Source organism: Podarcis liolepis, assembly GCF_965112155.1.
Source record: "Podarcis liolepis genome assembly, chromosome: 7".
Classification (NCBI taxonomy): Eukaryota; Metazoa; Chordata; class Lepidosauria; order Squamata; family Lacertidae; genus Podarcis; species Podarcis liolepis.
In genome coordinates this window covers 25,474,968-25,500,037 of record NC_139561.1, presented here as the reverse complement: position 1 = coordinate 25,500,037, position 25,070 = coordinate 25,474,968, and the positions used below count along the sequence as shown (strand labels likewise).

The 25,070-nt window shown below is 46.1% G+C and overlaps 1 protein-coding gene across 5 annotated transcripts in view; it reads left to right on the top strand.

The window, feature by feature from the left end:
* Positions 1-25,070, top strand: part of MEGF6 (multiple EGF like domains 6) — a 210,932-nt gene that overhangs the window by 96,254 nt on the left and 89,608 nt on the right. Inside the window, exon 1 of one of the 5 annotated variants that reach the window (XM_083512802.1) lies at positions 21,679-22,155. The exons of the other annotated variants lie outside the window; for them this stretch is intronic. Coding sequence (XP_083368928.1) covers positions 21,981-22,155 — 175 coding nt within the window. The 5' untranslated portion in view covers positions 21,679-21,980. Of the gene's footprint in view, positions 1-21,678; positions 22,156-25,070 lie in introns of those variants that run through there. 5 annotated transcript variants of the gene reach the window in all.

Genomic DNA, 25,070 nt, shown 5'->3' with positions numbered 1-25,070 from the left:
TTTCTCAGAAGTCTTTGTTCCCCGTTCTCCCGTGAACTGGGACTTGGCCGGCTTCCCCACTTAAGGTCATTCTTGCCAACTCGAGAGTGTTTGAATGGATGAAGGGAGGCCAGGCTGCAACCCTAGGTAAGGGCAAGGGGCCATCGCTTAGTGGTAGAGTTCATGCTTTTCAGGCACAAGGCTCTGAGCTCACTGCCCAGCCTCCCTGGCTAAAGTGGGGTTGCGGAACCATATGTGGCCCTCTGCACCCCCCTATCAGGCTCTCAGGACTCTTCTCCCTCCGCACCTCTCCTCTCCAGGCCTCACCCCTTGCCAGGTCTGCTTTGCATCCTCCATTTTGCCCAGCTGGAATCATAGAATTGTAGACTTGGAAGGTGCCCCAAGGGCCATTAGTCTAACCCCTGCAAGGCAGGGACCACAACTGAAGCATCCCTAACCAATGGTCACACAATCTACGCCACCCTGGGCAGCTCCCAGCAGAATAGTAACACATCAAACTTCCCTAAACAGGGCTGCCTTCAGATGTCTTCTAAAAGCCAGATGGTTGTTTCTTTCCTTGACACCTGAAGGGAGGGTGTTCCACAGGGAGGGCGCCACCACCGAGAAGGCCCTCTGCCTGCTCAATGGCTTAGGCCCCAAATATCTGAGAGTCCACCTCCGACCCTCCTCCCTAGCTTCCCTCCTCCACTTCCTGGTTCACCCCAAACATAGTTTGCTGTGATGTCCAAACTATGGGAACTATGGTTTGTTCCCGGCTTGCAAACCCGCAATATGAAGCCAGCATTTGAGCTGGGGTTAAATAACCATCATTTGCCAGTTGGGATCCCATGGCACATAATGGTTAGTGAAAATGAGGAAGTGGAGGGGGAAAATGTGCAAACCCAGCGGAAGAAGGAATTGTGTAGGTTTGTAAGGGGTGGGCTGGGGGAGCTTCACTGCTTGACTTGTCATTATGTCTGATCTAAGCCAAAACTTTCAAAATGCAATGTGTGTATATAAATACACATTTATTCATTACCCTTTACAACAGCAGCGATAAGTGATGAAACATCAGCTTGGCAATACTAAATTAATTAACATCTGCAGCAGGAAAGGGAGGCACTGTCTCCTGTTTAGATCCAAACTGAATCTGCTTTCAGTTGTCAACTTCTGATTCCTGGAATTATTTATACATGCACACACATATATGAAAACATCTCAAAGCAATTAGCAAAAACACATCAGCAATAAACGCAATTCAAATTCAATACAGATACTGCTTGGGATAAAAATCTCTACTGGAGAACCTTGTTGAAAAAGGAACCGTAGAATTGTAGGAAATGTAGAGTTGGGTAAAGGTAAAGGGACCCCTGACCGTTAGGTCCAGTTGCGGGCGACTCTGGGGTTGCGGCGCTCATCTCGCTTTATTGGCCAAGGGAGCCGGCGTATAGCTTCCAGGTCTTGTGGCCAGCATGACTAAGCCGCTTCTGGCGAACCAGAGCAGCGCACGGAAATGCCGTTTACCTTCCCGCCAGAGTGGTACCTATTTATCTACTTCTACTTTGATGTACTTTCGAACTGCTAGGTTGGCAGGAGCTGGGACCGAGCAATGGGAGCTCACGCCGTCGCAGGGATTCGAACCGCCCACCTTCTGATCGGCAAGTCCTAGGCTCTGTGGTTTAGACCACAGCACCACCCGCGTCCCTTGTAGAGTTTGAAGGGACCCCCAAAGGCCATTTAGTCAGAGCAGGAATCAAAAGCTAAAGGCTCCCTGACCGATGGCCATCCAACCTGCTTAAAAACCTCCAGTGAAGGAAAGTCCACCATCTTTAATGGTGCCTAAAATACAATAGAGATGCTGCCTGTCTGGTATATAATGGGAGACACAGTTCCTGCAGTGCATGGAATGGACCTCCAGATAACATGATATTTTCAGGAAGAGCTTAGTAGTAGGTTGGGCGTATAAGGGGTATTTTGAACCCAAGATGTATAGAGCTTTGTATCCCCCTACCAGCACATTGAACTTAGTCTGGTACTGGTATTTAAATTCATTAACAAAGCTGGCCTACATATATAGATATAAATGCAATGTGCACATTTTAAATTCAGAAAGTATAGCTTGATAGCCCAGCCAGCTGCAGTTCTAACCCTACTTATCTAGGAATTCAATACAACTTACTTCTGCGTAGACTTGGTTGGCATTGTGCTGTAGTTCCAATAACATACCACATAGGATGTTCCAAACTCTGTCTCTCTCTTCAGATTTTAAGCCAGTAGTTCTCAAACTTTCTTCTCTAGGCCACACTTTCAGAACAAAAATTTGCATGGGCCACACCACATTTGCTATTGATAATAAATAAATTGGAAAACAAAAAGAAGCAATTCCTAGCAGTGCTTAATTTAAAACGTAGAACACAACTACTTTGTAATATGATCACGGGACATCCAGAAAGGATAAAAGAATGCAGCTACATAGAACAGGAATCATTTCTCAAAATATAATTACAAACAAGCATCTTACACACGTACCTTAAGTGTGCACACCAATTCAATGAGAGGTGTGAGCTTGCTTTTGCCAGGTAATCTCACTTAGGAGCAGGGACCGAGCAACGGGAGCCCACCCCGTCGCAGGGATTTGAACCGCCGACTTTCTGATCGGCAAGTCCTAGGCTCTGTGGTTTAACCCACAGCGCCACCCGTGTCCCTATAATCTCACTTACTTTAAGCCTAATTTGAGACAAACGAACTCTCATCTGCTCATCAACACAAATAAGCCTTTCTCTTTTCTCATCTTCCGTATTTTGTCAGAGTTGAAAATATCTGTTCACAACAATGTGTCCCTGTTGACAACTCTGTTCAGTGATTCTGGATCACAGCTAGGATTGTCCTCAGCAGAGGTGCCAGCTTGTGAGAGCAATGGGGGTGAGCAACATCCTGATGCCCCAAGCATGACGTCAGGACATTGGGAGGAGCCATGGATGGAGCCAAACACAGCGGCCGCATGTCTCAATAGCCAGTGGCTCCTCCTCCAGCTCCTCCTGGTGGCATCACCAGCTGCTTTGACCCTCCTCTGTGGTGCAGAGCATTCCCCATAATGCTCTTGCTCTCATTTTGAAAAGATATCTAGGCATATTCTGCAGTTGTTGTTGTTGTTGTTGTTGTTGTTGTTGTTGTTGTTGTTGTTGTTGTTATTATGCTATATTATGCTATACTATACTGAAATGTTTAAGTGATTCCTAGAGTATCTATGAATCTTCCTGCCACACCCTTCGAGAACCACTTGCCCATAAAAATGAGGCCATTGTCCTCCTGACCCCAAACTGAAACCTTAGGTTTTAGCTGCATTTCAGGAAAGAGGGAGAGAAAATATTTCATGCTTGCGAAGACACATGGATTCTGTTTATTCAATTATCAGCTAATATCTTCCTCTTGAATGTTTTGAAGGGAAGGTGGTGGGGAGGATTGGAGATCTTTCTGGAAGCCATTGTGTAGCACATAGCTTGCCAGTGGCATGTATGAAATTTCCTGTCCTCTTTGTTTATCCGAAACCTCCAAAGCCTTTAGCATGGCACTGTGAGAGGAGAGCCAATTTGCTAATCTCTAGAATCAAGCTCTTACTGCCAAACAGACTGGAACAGCTTCTTCCTCTTAGCATAGACACTAAACACACCTCAAGGCCACCAATTTCCTCGGTTAGACGATGTGTGTTTTTCTTTTCAAGAAACGGCGAGCAATTCCATTTGCTGATTTTCCTAACAGGTAGGCTCCCCCCCCTTCCTTTGAGAAATTCTCTGAAAGAAGGGCCAGGTCACCAAATCTAGCTTCTTACACCTGAGATTTTGCTGGCATCCAGTGAAAATTGTGTTGGGCTTGGTCAGGAGAGGCAGTTGCTGCGAGATTTGGCCTAAAGCAAAATTTCAAAGCGAATGTTGATGTTCCTGTGTGGCTGAAACCTCAGAGGGATTTCAGAGGAAGCCAAAAATAAGATTTGGGGGGAAAAGTTATGAAAAGGTTCACTATTAAGAGGTGAGAGAACTGCCACGTGCTTGAGCAATAACCTAATTAATTTTGGGAAGGGGTGTAGCACAGTGGTAAGGCATGCGGATATTACCAGTCAATCCCTGGCGTCTCAAGGTGGAGTTGGGAAATGGCCCCATCTGAAACCCTGGGTAGCAGCTGCCAGTCAGTGCAGGTCAGGGGTTGCTGATCTTTTTGGAGCGGCAAGCACATTTTGAATTTTGTGAAAGCGCTCATTGGACATTGTATCACAAAATGGCAGCAGTGGAGGCCGAGCCCAACACAGAAATTAGAGAGAGCATTCATTGCTGCATCAGCCGTACCCTGGGCAACATCAGGCTTACCATGAGAAGTCAGCTTTGCCCTGATTTGTCCTGCTGCTCCTGATTGGGGAAATGGCACAATATATTGATTTCTCATGTGCAATGATGCTGTTACTGTTTAATACCAACAGGGAAACTTCTCCAGTACCAGGAAAAATATGTAAGGTGCCCATAGCATGCTCTCTCTTGCAAACTGCCTACGTTCACCTCTCTCTGTTGTTGTTTAGTCATTTAGTCGTGTCCGACTCTTCGTGACCCCATGGACCAGAGCACGCCAGGCACTCCTGTCTTCCACTGCCTCCTGCAGTTTGGTCAAACTCATGCTGGTAGCTTCGAGAACACTATCCAACCATCTCGTCCTCTGTCTTCCCCTTCTCCTTGTGCTCTCCATCTTTCCCAACATCAGGGTCTTTTCCAGGGAGTCTTCTCTTCTCATGAGGTGGCCAAAGTATTGGAGCCTCAGCTTCACGATCTGTCCTTCCAGTGAGCACTCAGGGCTGATTTCCTTTAGAATGGAGAGGTTTGGTCTTCTTGCAGTCCAGGGGACTCTCAAGAGTCTCCTCCAGCACCATAATTCAAAAGCATCAATTCTTTGGCCTTCTTTATGGTCCAGCTCTCACTTCCATACATCACTACTGGGAAAACCATAGCTTTTACTATACGGACCTTTGTTGGCAAGGTGATGTCTCTACTTTTTAAGATGCTGTCTCTCACTTGCACACAAATATATACACACACTGCATGCACCTACACATCTCTCTCTCTGCCCAAGTGCATCTCAGACCACACATATGGCCACATATTCATAATTTCTGTCTCTCTCACACACCTCCCCTGCAGACCACACATCTGCCCCCCACATCCACACCACATGTGCATCTCCCCTCGAGTGTGTTCCTTCCTTTTTAGCATGCCTGGGCATCCACAGGAATTTTTCCAGGGAGTGAGGCAGTTTCCCCAGGGGAGCAAAGGAAGACATTGAAAGGGTGGAGCAGGCTCATTTTGCACAAAAAAGAAAAATGTGTGTGTGGAGGGGAGGAAATGTGTCCGTATGTTTTGCCTCATGTTTCAGGTTCTAAAAATGGTTGAAACTTTTTGTTTTTGAAAAAGAGAAAGCTGGGCATCTGGGAATTATGGTTCATCTTGGTTGGGGAACCAAACAAGGCCTATGGGAAGCCAGTTTGGCAACCCTTGGCCTAGATTTTCTTGGATAATGGACAGGGGAGGGGGAGGAGGTAATTACAGTGGTACCTCGGGTTAAGAACTTAATTCGTTCCGGAGGTCTGTTCTTAACCTGAAACTGTTCTTAACCTGAGGTACCACTTTATCTAATGGGGCCTCCCGCTGTGCCGCCGCCGCACGATTTCTGTTCTCATCCTGAAGCAAAGTTCTTAACCTGAGGTACTATTTCTGGGTTAGCGGAGTCTGTAACCTGAAGCATCTGTAACCTGAAGCGTTTGTAACCCAAGGTACCACTGTAATTCATTAAGTAGCAATGTCCTGGTGATTGACTGCAATCTCAGCATATAAGGACAGAAGATCTGCTTAGGTTTTGGAGGTTTTGCTCCTTTCCTTTACCTCCTATCCACTAAGCACAGCCAGACTCTTCTTCATACCTGGTCAGATGCCACTTCCCACCTGTCCTAGATGCCACCCCATTCAACCAGGCTCTGGCCACCTTCTTTGCTAGGCTCTGCCCTCTGAATCTCAGAATCTGAGCTTCATGGAACCCGTTGTGTGGACATGCCACCAATGGAGAGCGGCTTCAGGGTGCACAGGAAAAAGACACCAGCGATACACAGAGGGATTGTGTGCACCAGCTTCTAAGAGCTATTTTGCACGCATCTTTATGTTTAGGTGTACGCTCAAGGCTTTTACATGCGCTCTCAGAAACTCAACTTGTGGATGCAGCAAGTCCCACATGTTTGCAAACACATGAATCCAAGAAAGTATAGTTGCTAGAAATCAGAAGAGAAAAATTACCAGTCTGGCCTGATCCTGCTGTGCCTTTTGAACAAAGTTATTCTGTATTTGAGCGAAGCATTTCAGGGTGCAGAATGAAGCATAATTGTTTGCTAACTGCTACATCTAGAGCCGCTGCTAAAGGTATTACTGGAGGTTCCATTTCAAAAATGGGCAGCTCTATCAGGGAGACAGAATTCTGTACACTGTCCTCGTGTGTATTCACTTGTGGGCCATCTAATGTGCAGAACCTGTCCTTGGGAAGATGCTAGAACAGCCCCTGCGTATGTCCCTGGAGTCTTCCTTGCCAGCCAAATGCCTGCAGATAGGAAGAAGAATACAAAAGCAAAAGGGTGTGATCTTCTGCAAGTTGGATCACTTCTCTGTGGTTGGCTTCAACTATTCAGGGACATGTGTCTCAATCACTTGTTGATAGATTTATCGAGGAAAATTAGGTCTGCTAACAAGTTGGAGATGGATGGGCTTAAAGAATGAGGAACACCGTCCCACCCAAGCAATCAGAGGAATGGGGATGGGAGACATACCTAACAACCAGAAGAATCAGTCATCCTCTCTGAATAGCACACCTTTGCTATACTGGCTCTGATCAAGAAACGATGGCAGCCCGATTGCTCCAAAGTGAAGAGTTGTGTCATTAATCCAGGAAACTGCTTTATATTGAGTCGGACTCTAAGTCCATCTAGCTCAATGGCGTCTGTACTAACTTCCAGGGTTTCAGACTGAGAGTATTCCCATCTCTGCTCGGGGATTCCAGGGATTGGACTTGAAGCATTCTACGTGCAAAGCAGATCTCTATCATTGAGCCACTTTGCCTCTTTGTGGTTCTGCAACCTCTATCTCACTACTCTGGGAGAGGGAAACGATTCATTGCTCAGATCTCAAAGAACTGCCTTGTCAGAGTTTTCCTGATGTTTTAAGAGCATCAGCAAGTCAGAAACTTGAAAAGCACACCTACGCACACAGAATCCCTGACTCCAGTTTCTTTCATTCTTCCTTCTACAAGGCTTTCTCAAATACAACAATGAAAGGTGCTTTCTTGCTTGTCAGCTGTTCCTTCCCAGCAGCCTCAAAAAGGGGACACCCATGTGGCGATATTGTTGCTGTAGGCCTCTGAATTTCCTATAGGAAAGTTACTTCCGGCTGAGATGTAATGCGACAGTTCTGACTAGGGATGAATGAATCTTACCATTTTCAGTTTCACTTTTCCTCAATCTTAAATTCAGTTCTCTACATTTCCACAGCGAAAATCCCCATGACAATGCACCATCATCTTAATGCAATTTTCTCTTAAAATATATATTTCCATATGCAGTTTTATGGATGTACATTTCTGCAAGCATGTTCCTCCCCCATGCAAGCTTTCCTCCAGTATACGCCTTTTTGTACATTTGTTTAGTTGGAGAGCTGAATTTTCCAATGCAAAATTCAGAATGAGACTTGCTCCAAGCAAATATGCATTGGGTTGCAGTGTGGAATCTCTGTCGTTTTTTAAATTAATAATACAGAACCACATGCCCATGGGTCTCACTGAAATGTACAACAGAAGTGCTCTTTCTTTTTTTATTCTCACAAAAATCTCACCATCATTTAGTATTTATATAGTACACGTAATATTGTGTTTTACAATACTTACAGCAGTGAATCATCAACAGGGCACTGCCTGCAGGTTTACAATCTGATTTTTAATCTAATACATCCACATCTACTTCGAGACGGAATTGCAAAATGAAATTCCTCCAAGGAATTTGTGATGTATCTTATATAAACATGCTGAAGTAATGTCACTCATTGGCAGAAGGGAGAGAGAAGAATCCAAGGCTGGTAGCTATCTGTGCCTTACTCAGAGTAGGCCCACTGAAATCAATGGGCCTAAGCACAGTGGGCATTTCTTGAGGAGGACTGAAGCTGGATACAACCCCAAGGGATCAAAACAACAAAACTTAATAGATTTGTGCAAGCAGGCTGGGCAGCTTTCCCAAACCACCCACCCGAAACTCAGTGATCCTGGAAACAGTTTTACTTTACAACAAGTGAAATTTCTAGCTCTGTTTTCATAGCATGCTATGTGAGTCATGCTTCTAGCTAGTTGAAGTGGGTTTGTAATTTGTACCTTTTAAAAATGATTTTATTTTTTTTTAAAGAAGGGGAAATGGAAAAAGAAAAGTCGAGGAGAAAGAAGGGGGTCTTCAAGCTCAGGGGGTCAGATGTGGCCCTCCAGGCTGATCTGTCTGGCGCTTGGAACTATCCCCAGGCCACCACCCGCTGCCTCGGGCCACACCCTTCACTGACCACTTTGCACCTACAGTGCTTTGAATTCAATGTGCCATTGAATTCCGACAATGCCTCTTGTTTGCCTGGACAGATGGTGCAGGGAGTTGGCAAATGTGTGCGAAAATGAGCCCTCTGTACAGAGGTGAAATTTGTATCCATTGCTCCACTCACTCTGTATCTCTATATATTTAGGGCCCACCTTGCTGAGATAGCTCAGTTGGTAGAGCATGAGACTCTTAATCTCAGGGATGTGGGTTTGAGCCCCATGTTGGGCAGAGGATAACTGCATTGCAGAGAGTTGGGCTAGATGACCCTTGGGGTCCCTTCCAACTCTGCAGCTCTATGATTCCCCTTGTTTCTTCATTGGGGAAGGCAGAGGGTTGGACTAGATGATTGTGATGGCCTGGGATTCGGACTCAGATGCTGAACCTGAGGGATCCCAGCCTGCACAGGATTCCCCACCTCCAGAACCAGCTGAGCCGGGGCTGGGGCATGAGCCTGATTAATAAGAACCTCAGCTGCAGGCATCAGCTGATGCTCTGGCTCCTGAGGTGATGGAGGACCCATTGCCTGCAGGTGCTCCACTCTCAGCCCTGTCAGAGGAAGCTGAGGTTGCCTCTGGGTCCGGTAACCCTCCAGCCTCTCCTGATCTGCAGAGGCTCAGGGCAGAGAGGCGGAGGGAACTAAGTTCCCACAGGAGGAGTGCTCACCTCCAGGCCAGGAGAGGCAAGTCACCAGAGGATCGGGGCCGCCCTATGCCTCGGGGCAGATAAAAGCCAGCCAGCCCCAGTCCCAAGTTGTGGGAGCAACATTGTTGGTTGCTAGTTCCTGCCTCCCTGCCTGAGCGCCTGAGCTGCCCTGGCTCCCTGCTTGCAAGCCTGTTCCTGACTTCACCCAACTCCCTGCCCTGCACCCAGCTTCTGCTACTACGGACTGCCTCCATGTTGCACCTTTGACCACTGACCGCACTTGGACCTCGCCTCTTGGGTAACCCACAGGACCAGCACAATGATCCTCATGGTCCCTTCCAACTCATATAGTCTATGATTCTATGTATGGGGGGTGCTAGGAAATCTGCCCAAGTTCCTGCTGTCTGATCGAACGTAGAAACTTGTCTATGGGAAAAGTTCCCAATGCCCCCACTGAACTCGAGAATTCGGTTCCTACCTCCTGAGCCAGAGAGCTAATTTTCAGCTCCGAACAAATCTTGTCAAACCTTTCTCTCTTAATTTATAAAGATTTTTTTTGGCGATTATCATTCACACACTGGGGGACCTTGAAAGAACATATTAACACATCAGGACAGGTTTGTGGGCAGGGATAACCCCGGCGAAATTCCTTTAGTCTTACAAGCTCGGTCCACATGGTTGTCAGCAGGCTCCGAAAGAGGTGATGAATAGCCTGGCAACCAAATCGAGGCGAAGATATAAAGGTTCCTTGGGAATCATACAAAGAGGTTGCCAAATCTAAACCAACTCCTTCCAGAGCTTTGTCAGCTAAATGAAATCAGGTGACAAGCAAGCATACAGTTGGGCCAACGTCAATAACCTTGCACCGATAATGTTCTGCTTAATTCCAGAAAGTGCTTCATTCTACTGTGAGCCTCCTTTCCAGAAAACGAAATTTAATCCAGTTGGTTAGATCTTCAGATGTTCTTTGAAGCTATAGGGAGAACCTTCCAGCATCAGCCTGACAACTGAAGGGTGATCAAGGGCTTGGAGCAGCTCTCATTTGAGAGAAGTGGTGCTTTTTTGTTTTGATTTTCTTAAAGACAAGCAAGGTAGAATCTTGATGGAGGTGGGAAGGTGATGCATGTTGTAGAGAACGTGGGCAGGGGAAAGTTTTTCCCCCTCCTCTTCTAATATTAGAATTTGGGGACATCCAATGGAGCCAAATGCTGCAGCATCCAGGACAGGCACGGGTGGCGCTGTAGGGACACGGGTGGCACTGTGGGTTAAACCACAGAGCCTAGGACTTGCTGATCAGAAGGTCAGCGGTTCGAATCTCTGTGACAGGGTGAGCTCCCGTTGCTCGGTCCCTGCTCCTGCCAACCTAGCAGTTCAAAAGCATGTCAAAGTGCAAGTAGATAAATAAGTACCACTCCAGCAGGAAGGTAAACGGCATTTCCGTGCACTGCTCTGGTTCGCCAGATGCGGCTTAGTCATGCTGGCCTCATGACCCGGAAGCTGTACGCTGGCTCCCTCGGCCAATAAAGCGAGATGAGCGCCACAACCCCAGAGTCGGTCACGACTGGACCTAATGGTCAGGGGTCTCTTTACCTTCACCCCATAGCATAGCTCAACTACAGAACTCACTCCTACAAGATGGCAGCAATGGCCACCAACTTGGATGGGTTTAAAAGAGGGCTGGACAAATTCACAGATGATTAAGCTATTAATGGCTATGTTTTATCTCCACTGTTGAGGGCAGGATGGCTCTGAATATCCTTTGCTGGGAGTCGCAAGTGAGGAGAGCACTGTTGCACTCAGGTCTTGGTTTGAGTTTCCCATTGGGGCCCAAAACAAAATGTTGGACTAGATGGGCCTTTGGTCTGATCCAGGAAGGGCTCTTAGGTCCTTATTAATCATACTCTCCTTGGAGGGCTTTTAAAGAGGATTAGAAAAACTCTTGGAGGATGAGGCTATCCACAGCTGCCAGCCATGGTGGTTATGTTCAGTCTCCACAGTTGAAGGCTGTATGCCTCTGAACACCAATTTTTGGGAATCTCAAGTGGGGCAAGGGCTGCTGTGCACATGTCCTGCTGGCACACCTCCTATAGACACGTGGAGTGGTATTCAACCAAATAGTAGCACTAGCCCAAAGATTACTGTGTGTGCAATGGGATTTCCCCCATCTCCTCCCCCTGTATATTCCCCAAGCCACCCCTATATCTGTTCTGGAGAGAGTTGGGGAAAACCCCAGAACAGATTTAAGGTGTGCACAGAGGGAGAAGAAGAGGCAGGCATTCCACTGCACACAGAGAACTCCTTTTGCCGATGGAACATATTCCTCTCAGCTGTGTGGAGTACAGCCCATTGTTGGCCACTGTGAAAACAGGTTGCTGGGTGAGGTGGGCCTCTGGCCTGATCCATCAAGGCTCTTCTTGTGTTTTTCACGCGAGGGCTGGCTGGGTGAGAGTTTTGCTCCATCTGCTACAGAAAATGGCCCACAGAGGCAGTCAAGCACCTTCCACTCACTGTGATTTGTACTCCAGGGTGCCTGCTTTCTTCTTCTGCTTACTTACTGGTTTTCTTCTGCAAAATACCCCCCATTAAGGAAGCAGCAAACTTCCCCGCCATTAGTCTTTAAGTTTGCCATGTGTTTCTTTCTCCCCCTCATTCCAGTTTCTCTTTTCCAGTGGTGAATCTTCACTGCTGTTTTGAGTCATCTATACCAGTGTTTCCCAACCGGTGTTCCGCGGCACACTAGTGTGCCGCGAGACGTTGCCTGGTGTGCCGTGGGAGGGAGGCGGGCGAGGCGGGCGGCGAGAGGCGGGGCGGCGGCGGCGAGGAGAGGCTGCCCAGCGCGGGGCTCTCGCCGTCTGCCTGCCTGGCTGCCTGCGTGGCGCTGACGTCACGGGGCTGTAACGTGCCCCACATAGGCACACGCGGGGCGGCGAGCGAGCTCCCTCCCACATCCCATCGTCGCTCGCTTCGGCCGGCCTACTGGGCTGTCGCAGGCGGAAGGCCTGCGCATGCGCGAGGTTTTCGCGCCTTCGGGATTCCCTTCATGCCTTCCTCCTCCCGGGTCCTTGAGAGCGCGGGAAGCGGCAGCGCGAGACCGGCGTTGAGCCTGGTAGGTATTGCGCTTGCCAAGGCAGTCATTTGGGAAATGAAAACTTGCAAAGCAAGCAACCAGTTCAATCTGAAGTACGTGTATGCTTAATATCCTGTATCTGAAACCTGTTCTGCCCCCTCCCCCACACTTGGTGCCATTTTCATCTACACATGCAGCAGAGTAAGTTGACCCAGAATAGTACCAATTCAGATGGCAGATGGGAGAATGACAGTGCTGAATGCTTTCCCATGTAGAACAGTCCCTGCAAATAAAAACCTAGCATATTTGGAAGAGGGATGCTAGCCTAACCATTACCTTCTATGCTGTTACTATTTTTTTTTTTTTTTTTACATAAGTAAAAAGTGACCTTTCCCCATCTGGCATGGTGGTGTGCCTCGAGATTTTTTTCATGAAACAAGTGTGCCTTTGCCCAAAAAAGGTTGGGAAACACTGATCTATACCCTCTGCTCCGTTCCCCCGGCTATTTCACAGTGCCATCTCCCCACCCCAGCAACAGTTCGAGGTATAATTGATTGGACCTTCATTGGGAAGTTACACAGCTAGGGTCAGTTTCAGTTTCTGAAACCTGTCAATTTCAGCTTATCATTTTTCCAGTCTGAATCCAGGGGAAATGGTGGTGAGAGAGACAAGTGGAGCAGGGTGCTCGTATTAAGCTGCACGTGTGAATGGGAACACAGGAAGCTTCCTTGTACTGAGTCATAACATTGGTCCAACTTGATCAGTATTGTCTGCCATGATTGTTTTTTTTTTATATATAAAATTTTTATTGGTTTTACAGAAATTTTAAAGACAAACAAACACGTAAAAAGACATACAAACACGTATAATTTCGTAACATTTTTTCATAAACTTCTTTTCCGGGACTCCCCCATACCCCCCCCCTTTCTGATTGTTGGGGCTCTTCAGAGATCTCAGGCAGAGGTCTTTCTGAGTCTCCTTACTTGGAATTGCAGGGGACTGTCTTTGGGACCTTCTTTATTATTACTCTATTTATTATTTTCAATTTTATACATTTCAATAATTCTATAATCATTTTAAGATTTCTGAATTTGACTTCCTTCCCCCTCTTTCTGAGGTTCCTTAAATTTATTTTTAACATTTTCTGCCTATCCAGATTAACTTAATTTGCTCATTTATTCATCTAATTTAAAGATACTCTTATAAAACTGTAGGTTATTGCAATAATCCTCTCAATGGTCTTCTCTGTTTACAGTTTATTTGTAAATATTCAGTAAACAATTTCCATTCTTTTATTTAAAAACGTTTATCTTGATTTCTTATTTTTCCCAGACAGTTTTGCCATTTCTGCATATTCCATCATTTTTTGTACCCATTCTTCTTTTGCTGTGACTTCTTCTTCTTTCTCTTTTTGGGCAAGTAACATTCTTACTGCAGTAGTCACATAGATGAATACATTTCTATACAGTTTGCGTAGTTCTGGCCCTATAATTCCCAAAAGGACCTTGGGACCTTCTGCATTCAAAGCATATCCTCCAACCACTGAGATATACCCCCTTCCCCAAAATGAGTGAACTCAAATTCAACACTAGCAAGAAAACCATCACATCCCCTTGAATCATATCAGGCACAAGACTTCCCAGTGAAGTCTCTTTGTGCTTCCAGCCGGGAGACAGTGGAAGGAAGAAGGGATGATGAGCTTGTCAAACTGCCCATGGAGAAAAAAAGTGTATGCTGACTGTACAACTTGCTCCTTTTTTCTGAAACAGTTCTGTGTCTTCTAGGAAATCACTTTGGCTTGGTGAAATACTGTTATGAATCAGAAGCAGGCTCGATGTAGCAGTCAGTTAGCTTTGTGATTCAGAAGGCGGAGGCCACGGGCGCTTAAGAATTTGGTTCTCATTTGATTCAGCCTTGCTAAAAATGACTCGAGGGTGGGTTTATTTCTTGAGCATAAAAGTGTTCTCTGGCTCCTGGCACAGGCCAGCCCAGTGTACCATTTCAAAATGGTATTCATTGCGCTCCAAAACCGCACGTTTTAATTTGGAATTTTTCCGCAGCCAAATCGATACCGCGGAAATGTCTGTGATTCTGAAAGAGAAGCTTTCCTTTCCTCGGCGGCACAATGTGACAAAGCATTCCAGAAAAGCAATTTATGCTTTTATGAGCTTTGCTGCTGAAAAGGAAAAAGGGGGGAAATCGTTGGGGACACAGAGTAGCCTCTCAGCTGCCTGTGCCCCCCAAAACACTGACTGAGGGGGCTGGCTCCAGGTTTGAGGGGCAATTGCCAGGGCCCCCCACTCCTATTACAAGGCCTTTTAGCCCTTACCTTGGTTGTGATAGGGCTGCCAATTCTTTTGCTATGGGTGTCAACAATGAAAATCTCAGTCCAGCCTGAACTGGGTGCAAAGTATTTGTTGTTGTTGTTTAGTTGTTTAGTCATGTCCGACGCTTCGTGACCCCATGGACCAGAGCACGCCAGGCACTCCTGTCTTCCACTGCCTCCCGCACTTTGGTCAAACTCATGTTGGTAGCTTCGAGAACACTGTCCAACCATCTCATCCTCTGTCATCCCCTTCTCCTTGTGCCCTCCATCTTTCCCAACATCAGGGTCTTTTCCAGGGAGTCTTCTCTTCTCATGAGGTGGCCAAAGCATTGGAGCCTCAGCTTCAGGATCTGTCCTTCCAGTGAGCACTCAGGGCTGATTTCCTTCAGAATGGAGAGGTTTGATCTTGCAGCCCATGGGACTCTCAAGAGTCTCCTTCAGCACCATAATTCAAAAGCATCAATTCTTCGGCGATCAGCCTTTTTATGGCCCAGGTCTCACTTCCATACATCACTACTGGGAAGACCATAGCTTTGACTATACGGACCTTTGTTGGCAAGGTGATGTCTCTGCTTTTTAAGATGCTTTCTAGGTTTGTCATTGCTTTTCTCCCAGCAAAGTATTTAGTTTGGGTTTTTAACCCTGTTTAAACATGGTGGGAGGGGAGAAGAACATGCACACAGGCTGGCTGGACATCTCCTCCTTCTCCTCCCCTCCTTCTCACTGCCAAACCCACCTCCCTTTTGAGCACCCTGGGTTGTTCCACATAGGTCTGAACAGAGGCTGCCTCAATCCAATCCTGCTGAATTCCAGGTCAACCCAGGATCAAGCCCGGATCTGGTGCAAAACCCTAATTTTAATTCTTTCGCAATACACCTGGACTCAGGCACTACCTGTCATGACAGGGCTAACCTTTCCATTTCGGTTTTTCTTGGTCTCTTGTTTGGCCAGTTCTCCACATTTCCACATCAGTTTACAATCATTTTTTAAAGTCCCCATGAAAATTAATCAGCAATAAGGTGTGGATTCCTTCTAATAGTGCACATTTTCCTATGAAGTGCAACCTAATCTACAGAATTATTTTTTTGCAATGCAGTTTTCCCCAATGTAATGCATTTTTCTTTTCTTTTCGGTATGTCATTTTCACTAATACATGCTGGATCAGGCCAAAGGCCCACCTGGTCCAGCACTCTGTTCTCACAGTGGCACTTCAGAGGGTTGGACTAGATGGCGTTTGGGTGTCCCTTCCAATTCTTCAGTTCTATGATTCTATGAAATACATGCGAAGGGGAAGCCTGCAAGCAGAACCTGAGTGCAAGAGCAACTCTCTCTCTTTACATATTTAAATGTGCACTTGCATGTGTGTGTGTTTTAAACGCCCTCCCTGTGGAAATGGGCCGGATTGGAACAATGAATGAAAATGAGTTGCAGGGAAATAAACTGACTGTACCATAGGCATCCTTTTCCTGCCACACAGGAATGGTTCGTCTCTAGCTCGCTGTGTGAATAAAAGCATTGATGCTTTTGTAAAAGCCTTTAGATGCTCAGGTAACAACTTCCACAGGGAAGGCCTGCCCACCCATGAATGGACTTCAAGGAGTCAATGAGGCTAAACCTCTTCATAGAGAACTGAGCCCAGCTAAGGGGGACGGAGCTTTGCCTTGATCTTTATCCATGCTTCCCTCTTCCCCATCCCTTTACCCCATCGTCTCCGTCACCAGCACTGAAAGGACTGGGAAAACCATCGCCCCCCCCCCCACCATCATAACAGAGCAATTTGCCCGATAATCTTGTCTTTCAACAGGTTGTATTAATAAAAAAAACAACAAGGAAGGTTTGCTTGTGTATCTGCCGCTCGGGCATGTGGGTGGGTTTCGATTTCTTCAGCCGCCAAAGAGAGCTTCTGTGACTAATTAATGGGCAGTGGCGGTGGGGGGGGGGGGAGAGAGGGAGAGTATATGTCTCAGCGGAGTAACATTTGCATTTTATTGTTCTCGCAAGAACACGCAAGAAAGTGCAGCGAGGATACTTGCTGGGTTCCCAGCTCTGGCTCAAGCTTCCGAGGAAAGAATTCATGGTGAAAAAGGAATGAAAATAAAAAATGCCTAAGGAAATCTGGCTCCATCCAAAGAGATTGCTGTGTTGGGGGGCAGGAGCCTATGGGGCAGGGAGAGCGATGTTTTAAGATTCTTAGCAAGGTTTAAGGGCCTTCTCATATGAATAAGCAGTGTCTTGATTTAAAATATCCTGACCATTGCAATGTCATTAAGAAAGCTCAAGGAGCCAGCCGATTCCTTATCCCTGCTTTTATGTTTTTAAATTTTTAACCAAACCAAGAATGTGCAATTTTTTCTACCCTGAGGGCCACATTTCATTCCGGGCTACCTTCTGGGGACCACGGTCCCCACGGTCGAGTGGTGGGCCAGAGGAAAAAGCGGGTGGAGCGATGAATGGAAATAATCTTTGCATGAGATGCAAACCCATGTGTGGAGGGCAGTTGTTTTATAGCCTGCATTTATAACAGGGACAGGGAAACTTTTCTGTCCTGAGGACCACATTATTTCATTGGCAAGCTATTAGGGGCTGCATGTTGGTGGTGGGTGGGGACAGGGGCCAAAGTGGGTGGGACAGAAGTCATGCTTCTTATCTTTGTACAGGGCCAATGAGATGCGTGGCCTAGGGAGGGTTGCATTGGCCTGGGCAGTCTCAACAACCTGTTAGAGAGAGGTATAGTCATGGCTTGGTAAAGGTAAAGGGACCCCTGACCATTAGGTCCAGTCGTGACCAACTCTGGGGTTGTGGCGCTCATCTCGCTTTATTGGCCTAGGGAGCCAGCGTACAGCTTCCGGGTCATGTGGCCAGCATGACTAAGCCGCTTCTGGTGAACCAGAGCAGCGCACGGAAACGCCGTTTACCTTCCTGCTGGAGCGGTACTTATTTATCTACTTGCACTTTGACATGCTTTCGAACTGCTAGGTTGGGAGGAGCAGGGACTGAGCAATGGGAGCTCACCCCGTCGAGGGGATTCGAACCACCGACCTTCCGATCGTCAAGTCCTAGGCTCTGTGGGTTAACCCACAGCGCCATAGTCATGGCTTGAGACTAGGTTAAATATTGTCTCCAGTTGTTATGGACTGAAACTAAGTTGCCACCTTTTGGCTTGTCCTTGCATCTCCCTCCTTTTTCCTACGCAGTCTTTATTTACTTACTTAATAAGTATGAAATTATTTCATAAAATTCATGCACAGCTTGATGGTTAAAAAAAAAGAAAGTAGTTTACAAAGAGAGGAAAACAATAAAATTACCAGTAAGAGCAGTAAAGACAACTCTTTTGAAACATTCAGATGATAAAATCAGCAATAAACTAAAAACAGATCAAGCATTCTGCATGTCTGGGTCGGCTTGTCTAAACAAAAACAGTTTACAGCAGACGCCAAGAAGAGCACAGGGGAAGGCGCCTGAAAGCACAGGGGAAAGGGTACAGGGAATTCCAGCGAAGGTGCTACCAAATTAGAATTACAGAACCAAACAATTGCAGAGTTGGAAGGGACCCCAAAGCTCATCTAGTCCAACGCCCTGCAAGGCAGGAATTCTGACCTGGGCGGGCTCAAACCACCTACTGACCCATTGTGCCCCCGAGGAATAAAATCCCAATTTCTTACAAATCAAAAACGAGTGTTGTGTGGCACCTGTAACACTACTGTGCAGATCGATGCAAGGCAATGGATGCTGCTGTGTTCTCCAAGAAACAGCCTCTTGTTCTGAGCTTATGAAGTGAGTAACCTCGTCTTCTATTACCTGAGAATTTAACAAGGAGCATGCAAGGCCACCTTTTGCCCCTGGGCTGGAGGTTCCCCACCCCTGATCTTCAAAATCACGCCTAGTAGTGTTCTGGGTAAATTAAATCAATGCAGACAGAAAAGGAAGGAATTGTGCAAGTATCTGGAAGAAGCCCAGGGCTGATTAATTTGTACAGTCAAATCCATGTAGGCTTCTCTGCTTCAGGCTGTTACCTGGAAGTGTTACCATTTTATATATACAGTGGTACCTTGGGTTAAGAACTTAATTTGTTCTGGAGGTCCGTTCTTAACCTGAAACTGTTCTTAACCTTGAGGTACCATTTTAGCTAATGGGGCCTCCCGCTGCCACGCGATTTCTGTTCTCATTCTGCAGCAAAGTTCTTAACCCGAGGTACTATTTCTGGGTTAGCAGAGTCTGTAACCTGAAGCGCCTGTAACCTGAAGCATCTGTAACCCGAGGTACCACTGTATATAATTGTTCCAAGAGCAAGTTCCGCCTTTACGTTATTCAAAAAAGTTCTGTGTGTTCACTGTTCTGCTGCCACGTTCATTCCAGAGGCAGGTTGCTGCAAGGCTTCATATTTCCCAAGAGAACCCTCTGTTCTTTGCCGGCTTGCACCAGGGTGCCCATCCAAATAACGTTGGGTGGGTGTGACGCAGGCAGTCACGCCCTGAAAGGTTTGACAGATTCCTTCCTGCATAACAGGCGCGGAGCAGTGGGTGTGCTTAGCCGAGTGTGTGCACGGAGCACACAAAAGCCGCTCGTCTTGGCAGCGTACCCTTTCCGCACGGCCTCACCCAACCATGAGTGAGCATGTGGTCAGATGCGTACGATTCAAGGCTGTGAAGCTGGGTGACTCACTGAGTGCCCCCACCGCCCACCCCTGTTCAGAAATATGTGTGGATTGCTGCTCACGCATGGATTAGTGCAGATAGTTGGGTCTTAGTGGGGCAGGCCAGTTCTTGTTGTCAAGGTAAGATGAAAAGAGCTTTTGAGGAGCCAGCAGGGAATCCTCGCTAGCACTAGGACTTGTGGACAGCCAATGGCGCTGATGGTTGGGAGATCCAGGGCAGATAGAAGAAAGGACTTCTTCATGCAGCTCATAGTTAGACTATGGAACTCACTCCCACAAGATGCCGTGATGGCAACCAACTTGGAGATCTTCAGAAGGTTGACAAATTCATGGCGGATAAGGCTTCCAATGGCTTCTAGCTGGGATGGCTATGTTCTCCTTCCACTGTCAGAGGCAGAATGCCTCCGAGGACCAGTTGCTGGAAACCACAGGAGGGGAGAGTGCTGTTGTGCTTGAGTCCTGTTTGTTGGTTTCCCAAAGGCATCCAGTTGGCCACTATAAGAACCAGGATGCTGGACTGAATGGGCCATTGGCCTGATCCAGCAGGCTCTGCTTATGTGGGTTGTATCCTGCTGAATCCTACTCAAAACAGACCTATTGAAATTAATAAGCCTAAGTTAGTTATAGGTCTTAAGTTACTGAATGGGTCTACTGTGAGTAAGACTTGCACTGGATACAACTCAATGTCTCCCTTGAACAGGCTTTGAAGTGGCCCTGTCTGTCAAATACCGCGCCGGATAAATGATATTTGCACCCTGTATACACAATGCCTTTTGTATCCCAAGGAATACCAATTCAATACCAGTCAACAAAGAGTCTTTACATTCCAAGTCCCTAAATTTAACTATGCAACTTTGAGAAAATATGGAAAAAATATATAAAATCACCCAAGACTGTGTGTACGAAATGGGATATTTATTAGTCCATATTTTTTATTTTTTAAAAAAATCCTAGTAGGCTACACTTCCAAACCTTTGAGTTTCCAACACTCAATTGGAGTGTTGCATTTTGCATTTGAAGCCCTAAGTAGCTACTTATTGGTCTACTTGCCCCCACAACATCCCTGCCCACAATTTAAGATTTGCTTCAAAGGCTCTTCCCATAGGTTGATTGGGTGGGTGTTCCATGAGGGAGGGAGCCACAGGGCTGTGGGATTCCCTACCATCAGACCCATGTCAAATCTCAAATCTCTATGTTGCTAGCTTTTCAGACATACCTGAAAATCTATCTCCCCCCCCCCCACACTTGGTCTTCTGGTCATTATGCAGATTAGCTGGGCGATGAGTTTGACTCAATTATTTTTTTCTGACACTGTTTCTCTCTCTGTGTCTGTCTGTGTGTGTTGCTGAGTTGTAGTTTCAAATTTTTCATATTACTGTTTTAATCCTTGTGTCATTACTGATTGCAAGCTGTTTTGGGTGGGCATTTGTTTATTTAGAAAATATACAAACCTAAAAAAACCACACACCAAACAAACCTACAAATGGTGTACAAGTCTTATTTTCTATAAAGCGTGATTAAAAAATGCAGACCAATTTGTCCAGAAAAACAGAACAATAATAATAGGTTGTATCTAATGTTAGTCCCCCCCAGAGTAGATCAATAGAAATTACTGGATGTGACTAGATACATTGATTTCAATGGGTCTACCCTGAGTAGGGCTAACCTGATAAGAATGGGTTGTAGCCAACCTTAGTCCTACTCATTAGTGAGCCTGTTTGTTGTGTCCATTATTTTCAATGTGTCTTCCTTGCATAGGACTAATACAACCCTTTCTATTTGGTGTGACTCTCTCCCATTTGGCTTTGAAATATTCAGTTGGGGAATATTTCATTGTCTCAAAAAGCAAAACCCCTTCCCGGAGTATGTGTGTGTGTGGAGAGAGAGAGAGAGAGAGAGAGAGAGAGAGAGAGAACGAACTTTGGAATATTTCACTGATTCTAAGCAGGGCTTTCCAAAATGTGGTGTTGATTTAAAGACCTCCCTCCCCTTTCCCCCCCTGACTCTCCTGGTTTCTTTTCTTGTTTACATGGCCAATTTTAGAATCCAGATTGGCCCCAAGCCAGGAACTCAATAATGCCCCAGAGCCCATCAGCCAGAATTCCTTTGCTTCTCAGGCATAATTTTGTGTGTGTGTGTGATGAAGAGTGTCACACTTTTTTTCGTTTCTTTTCTTAGAGTAGCCCAGATAGAACAGGGGAGAGAAAGATAATTTGTGCTGTGAGAGAGTAGAAGGGGGCAGAAAAGCCACTGTGGGTTTGGTCTTTTTTACCTGCAGGGGGCGGATCGAAAGTTGAGAACATTCACTTTTTTTAGAGAGAGAGAGAGAAGTCCGTGTGGGAGGGTTGCTCTGAAAAGCCTCCTCCCCAACGACATGTGTGCTTGTAAGCAAGCGGGTGGCTGTTTCACAGGGACATGGTGTGTACATCAGGGCATCCTCACCAAAGGAATTTGTCTCCAAGCTGCAAACAATAGCATAGTTTGAGCAGAGAGGAGAGGGATTTGCTTTGCAACTCTCTGTCTCTCTCTTTTAAAAGCATTTCCCATGCATGCACATGGAAACCTTGCAGCTTAACCATTTTCCTTCTGCTGTGCTGGAGTCTGGCTTTTCTTAAACCTCTCCCCTGCACTTTTAAAAAAAATTAATTAAAATTGGATTAGGTTTTGTGCTATGGGACACAAGCAGCAGGCAGAGTTTTGGATACTGCTATTCTGCTGTGCAGCCGTTTTGCACAGCATCCCCCAAGCTACCGCCCTGCACTACCGCTACCTCTGGAGAAACTGTTACCCGTGCTATTTGGGGCAGGCAGGATATGGCAGCGTGGGCCACTCTGAGCGGAGGCCAGGTAAGGTACAGCTTGTTTTGTTCACAACTCCAGGGGCGCTGTTGGCTGCCTGTACAACAGCATAGCTTTTTAAATGCATGAATCCTTTTTCTCTCCCCTGCCTCGGGACAGGTATCATAGGATCCCGGCTGATTCTTATATATTTTTTCAAATGACAGCTGACAGCAGGTATGATTGGCCTTCCTTGTCTGGAGGGGATGGGCCCTTTAATCCTTAATTGCATTTCACTAATCAACTTGATTGATAGTTTGCTATTAGCACATATATCTATGATGAGAGGTGACTTTTGGATGGGAAGAGCTGTTTGAGAGTGGAATGGGCTCCACAGAAGGTGGTGGACTCTCCTTCATGGGAGATTTTAAAACAGAGATTGGATCTGTCAGGGATATGTTAGCCGTGATTCTTGCATTTTCAGGGAGTTGGACTTGATGACCCTTGGGGTCCCTTTCCAATCCTACCAAACTGGGATGGTTTCCATGGTATAAAGTCACATTATCCTGGGAGGGTTCACCTGTTACGTTCAGGGAGTATACAGTGTGTATACACAGTTGTTAGTTAATAAAACTATTTATAGATCGTTAATTTATAAAGAAAGTATTGAAACGGTTCACAGCAATGCTACCTAAAACCATACACTATAAGCCAGATATAAAAAGTTAAAATCAGAAATCAGGAAACTATTCTTAATTGCCTGTGTAAGCCTTGACAGCACAGAAAAAGTTTTCATCAGGTGTTGGAAAGCTGATGCAGAAGGCTCCAGCTGAATCTCTATTGGCAGAGAGTTTCACAGGACCAGGCCAATAACACTGGGTTCCCTTTTGTTGTCAAATAAGCCTCACCAACTCTGTAAATGACCAGCAACACGATGGCAGATAATCTCTGTGACTGAGTTGAAATATGAGGGTTCAGGTGATCCCTAAGGTACCTAGGACCTAAGTTGTTCAGGGCTTTGTAAATTAATTAGTTAAGCAGTACACTCATGTGGGCATTCACACACAGCATCTAATGAGGGTACTGTCTACGTTATAGTTTAGTAGTACAGCTCAACCACATGTGCTCTTCCACACAAAGACTTAGGTGTGTGTGGAGACAGCTTGTGCCTGTGTTTGGTGTAATGTGTGAACAAGCTTATTCAGCCAAGCCATTGGTTCAGAAAGCCAACTATTATCTGTGCTGACAGGCAGAGGCTCTCCGGAGTCTCAGACAGAGATATTTCCTGCCACCTGCTGCATGTTCCTTTTTTAAAACTGCAGAATTTGGGGATTGAACCTCAAACTTTCTGTGTGTAAGGCAGATGCTCTATCAAGGACCTACAGCCCTTAAGATATAGAAGCATTTGGATCTGTCAGACTATTGGTCCATCTATATGGTTGCCTACACTATATCTGTGTCACTTCCACATGTATAGTCTCATCCGTCCCATGTCTTCATTGATCTGCAATATTTCTCTCTATATAATAACAATGTAAGGATGTCATCATGCAGCCCCATTGGAGTGTGCTTTCGTGCCTGACTGTGTAGTGGCAGCTTCTGAGCAGCTGTAACTGAGAAAGCCAGGCAAAATTGTTCATGGCTGCAGCTCTGGAACATCCCGCTTTTGTTTTCTGTTCTGAAAAGTGCTAAAGGAGCACTGGCAGCTATTGCAGAGGGGGGCACTGTGCCAAGTGTGCCAACCAGCAAGCTTCCTCTGCAGAGTGGTAGAGCGGAATAAAAGGCAACAACAAATCATCTTCTGAGGCATAAATGGCCCCTGTTCACATGGAAAGAAAAGAACCAGATGATTTGCAATGTAAAAGTAAAGTTTCCCCGTCTCCGCCACCCTGTTAATAGCTTGGAGCATATTTCCTGCGAGAACAAGCTAAAAGGTTTCGGTCTTTATAGTGCATGCATGCATGTGCGTGCACTTCTATGTTTCAAAGGTGACTTAGGGCTCCTCCAGTTGACCTATTTACTGAGCATTCCTCCTGATTTGCTTGCACAAGGATTATGCAGCATTTAGATAATTTCTGGTCTCTATTGAGCATTTGTTGTAATTTATTTACTTACTGTTTATTTAAGTAACGTACTTCCGTCTCACGTTTCTCCCAAGCTGGAATACAAGGCAGCTTGTGACATTAAAAAATATCGATTAAAACACAGTGCAATGCATCTAAAACCAGCAATTAAAATGGTGTTTGTCCTGACAGCTGTTCAGTGATCATCATAGCCTGCACCTCTGTTTCCAAAGGCCTGTCTGAACAGGAAGGTAACAAGGAAGGCAGGCAGAAAGAGAATGAGGAGGGAGCCAGTCTGGCCTCCCTTGGGAGGGAATTCTGCAATATAGGAGCAGGAACATTATATAACAATGAGCATTCATTCTATAGCCATATGGATGTGCACTGGTTCTTCCCACAGTTTTTAATGCATTTGAAGTGTGTCGGACTAGGACCTGGGAGAGACTAGGGTTCAAATCCCTCCTTGACCCCATAGGCACCGATTCCTATGGGCCAAGGCAGTTCCCCTCATGTATTTTTTAAAGGGACTGGGCTCCCTCAATTTTCAGAGGGTGTTTGGCTCCACCCCCTGGCTCCCTGTGACATCACATGTGCGACATCATGCTCCCCTCCATATCCTCTGAAGAAGTTGTCCCCTCTTCTTGACCACGAAGCTCACTAGGTGACCTTGGTGGCCAGTCACTCACACTGAGCCTGACCTACCTCACAGGGTTGCTGTGGGGATTAAATAAGGAGGAAGAGAAGCATGTAAACCACCATGAGCTCCAGGGTGCAACAAATAAATAAAAAACAGAATGCATCTCCCCATCATTCTTCAAGCCTGTTTCTTCTCTTTTCATAGATTTGTGGCTCTCAGGCAACATTGTCCTTGAATCCACTTTAATTGCACAAACTGAAATCTCCCAGCAAGCTTTAGGTTTT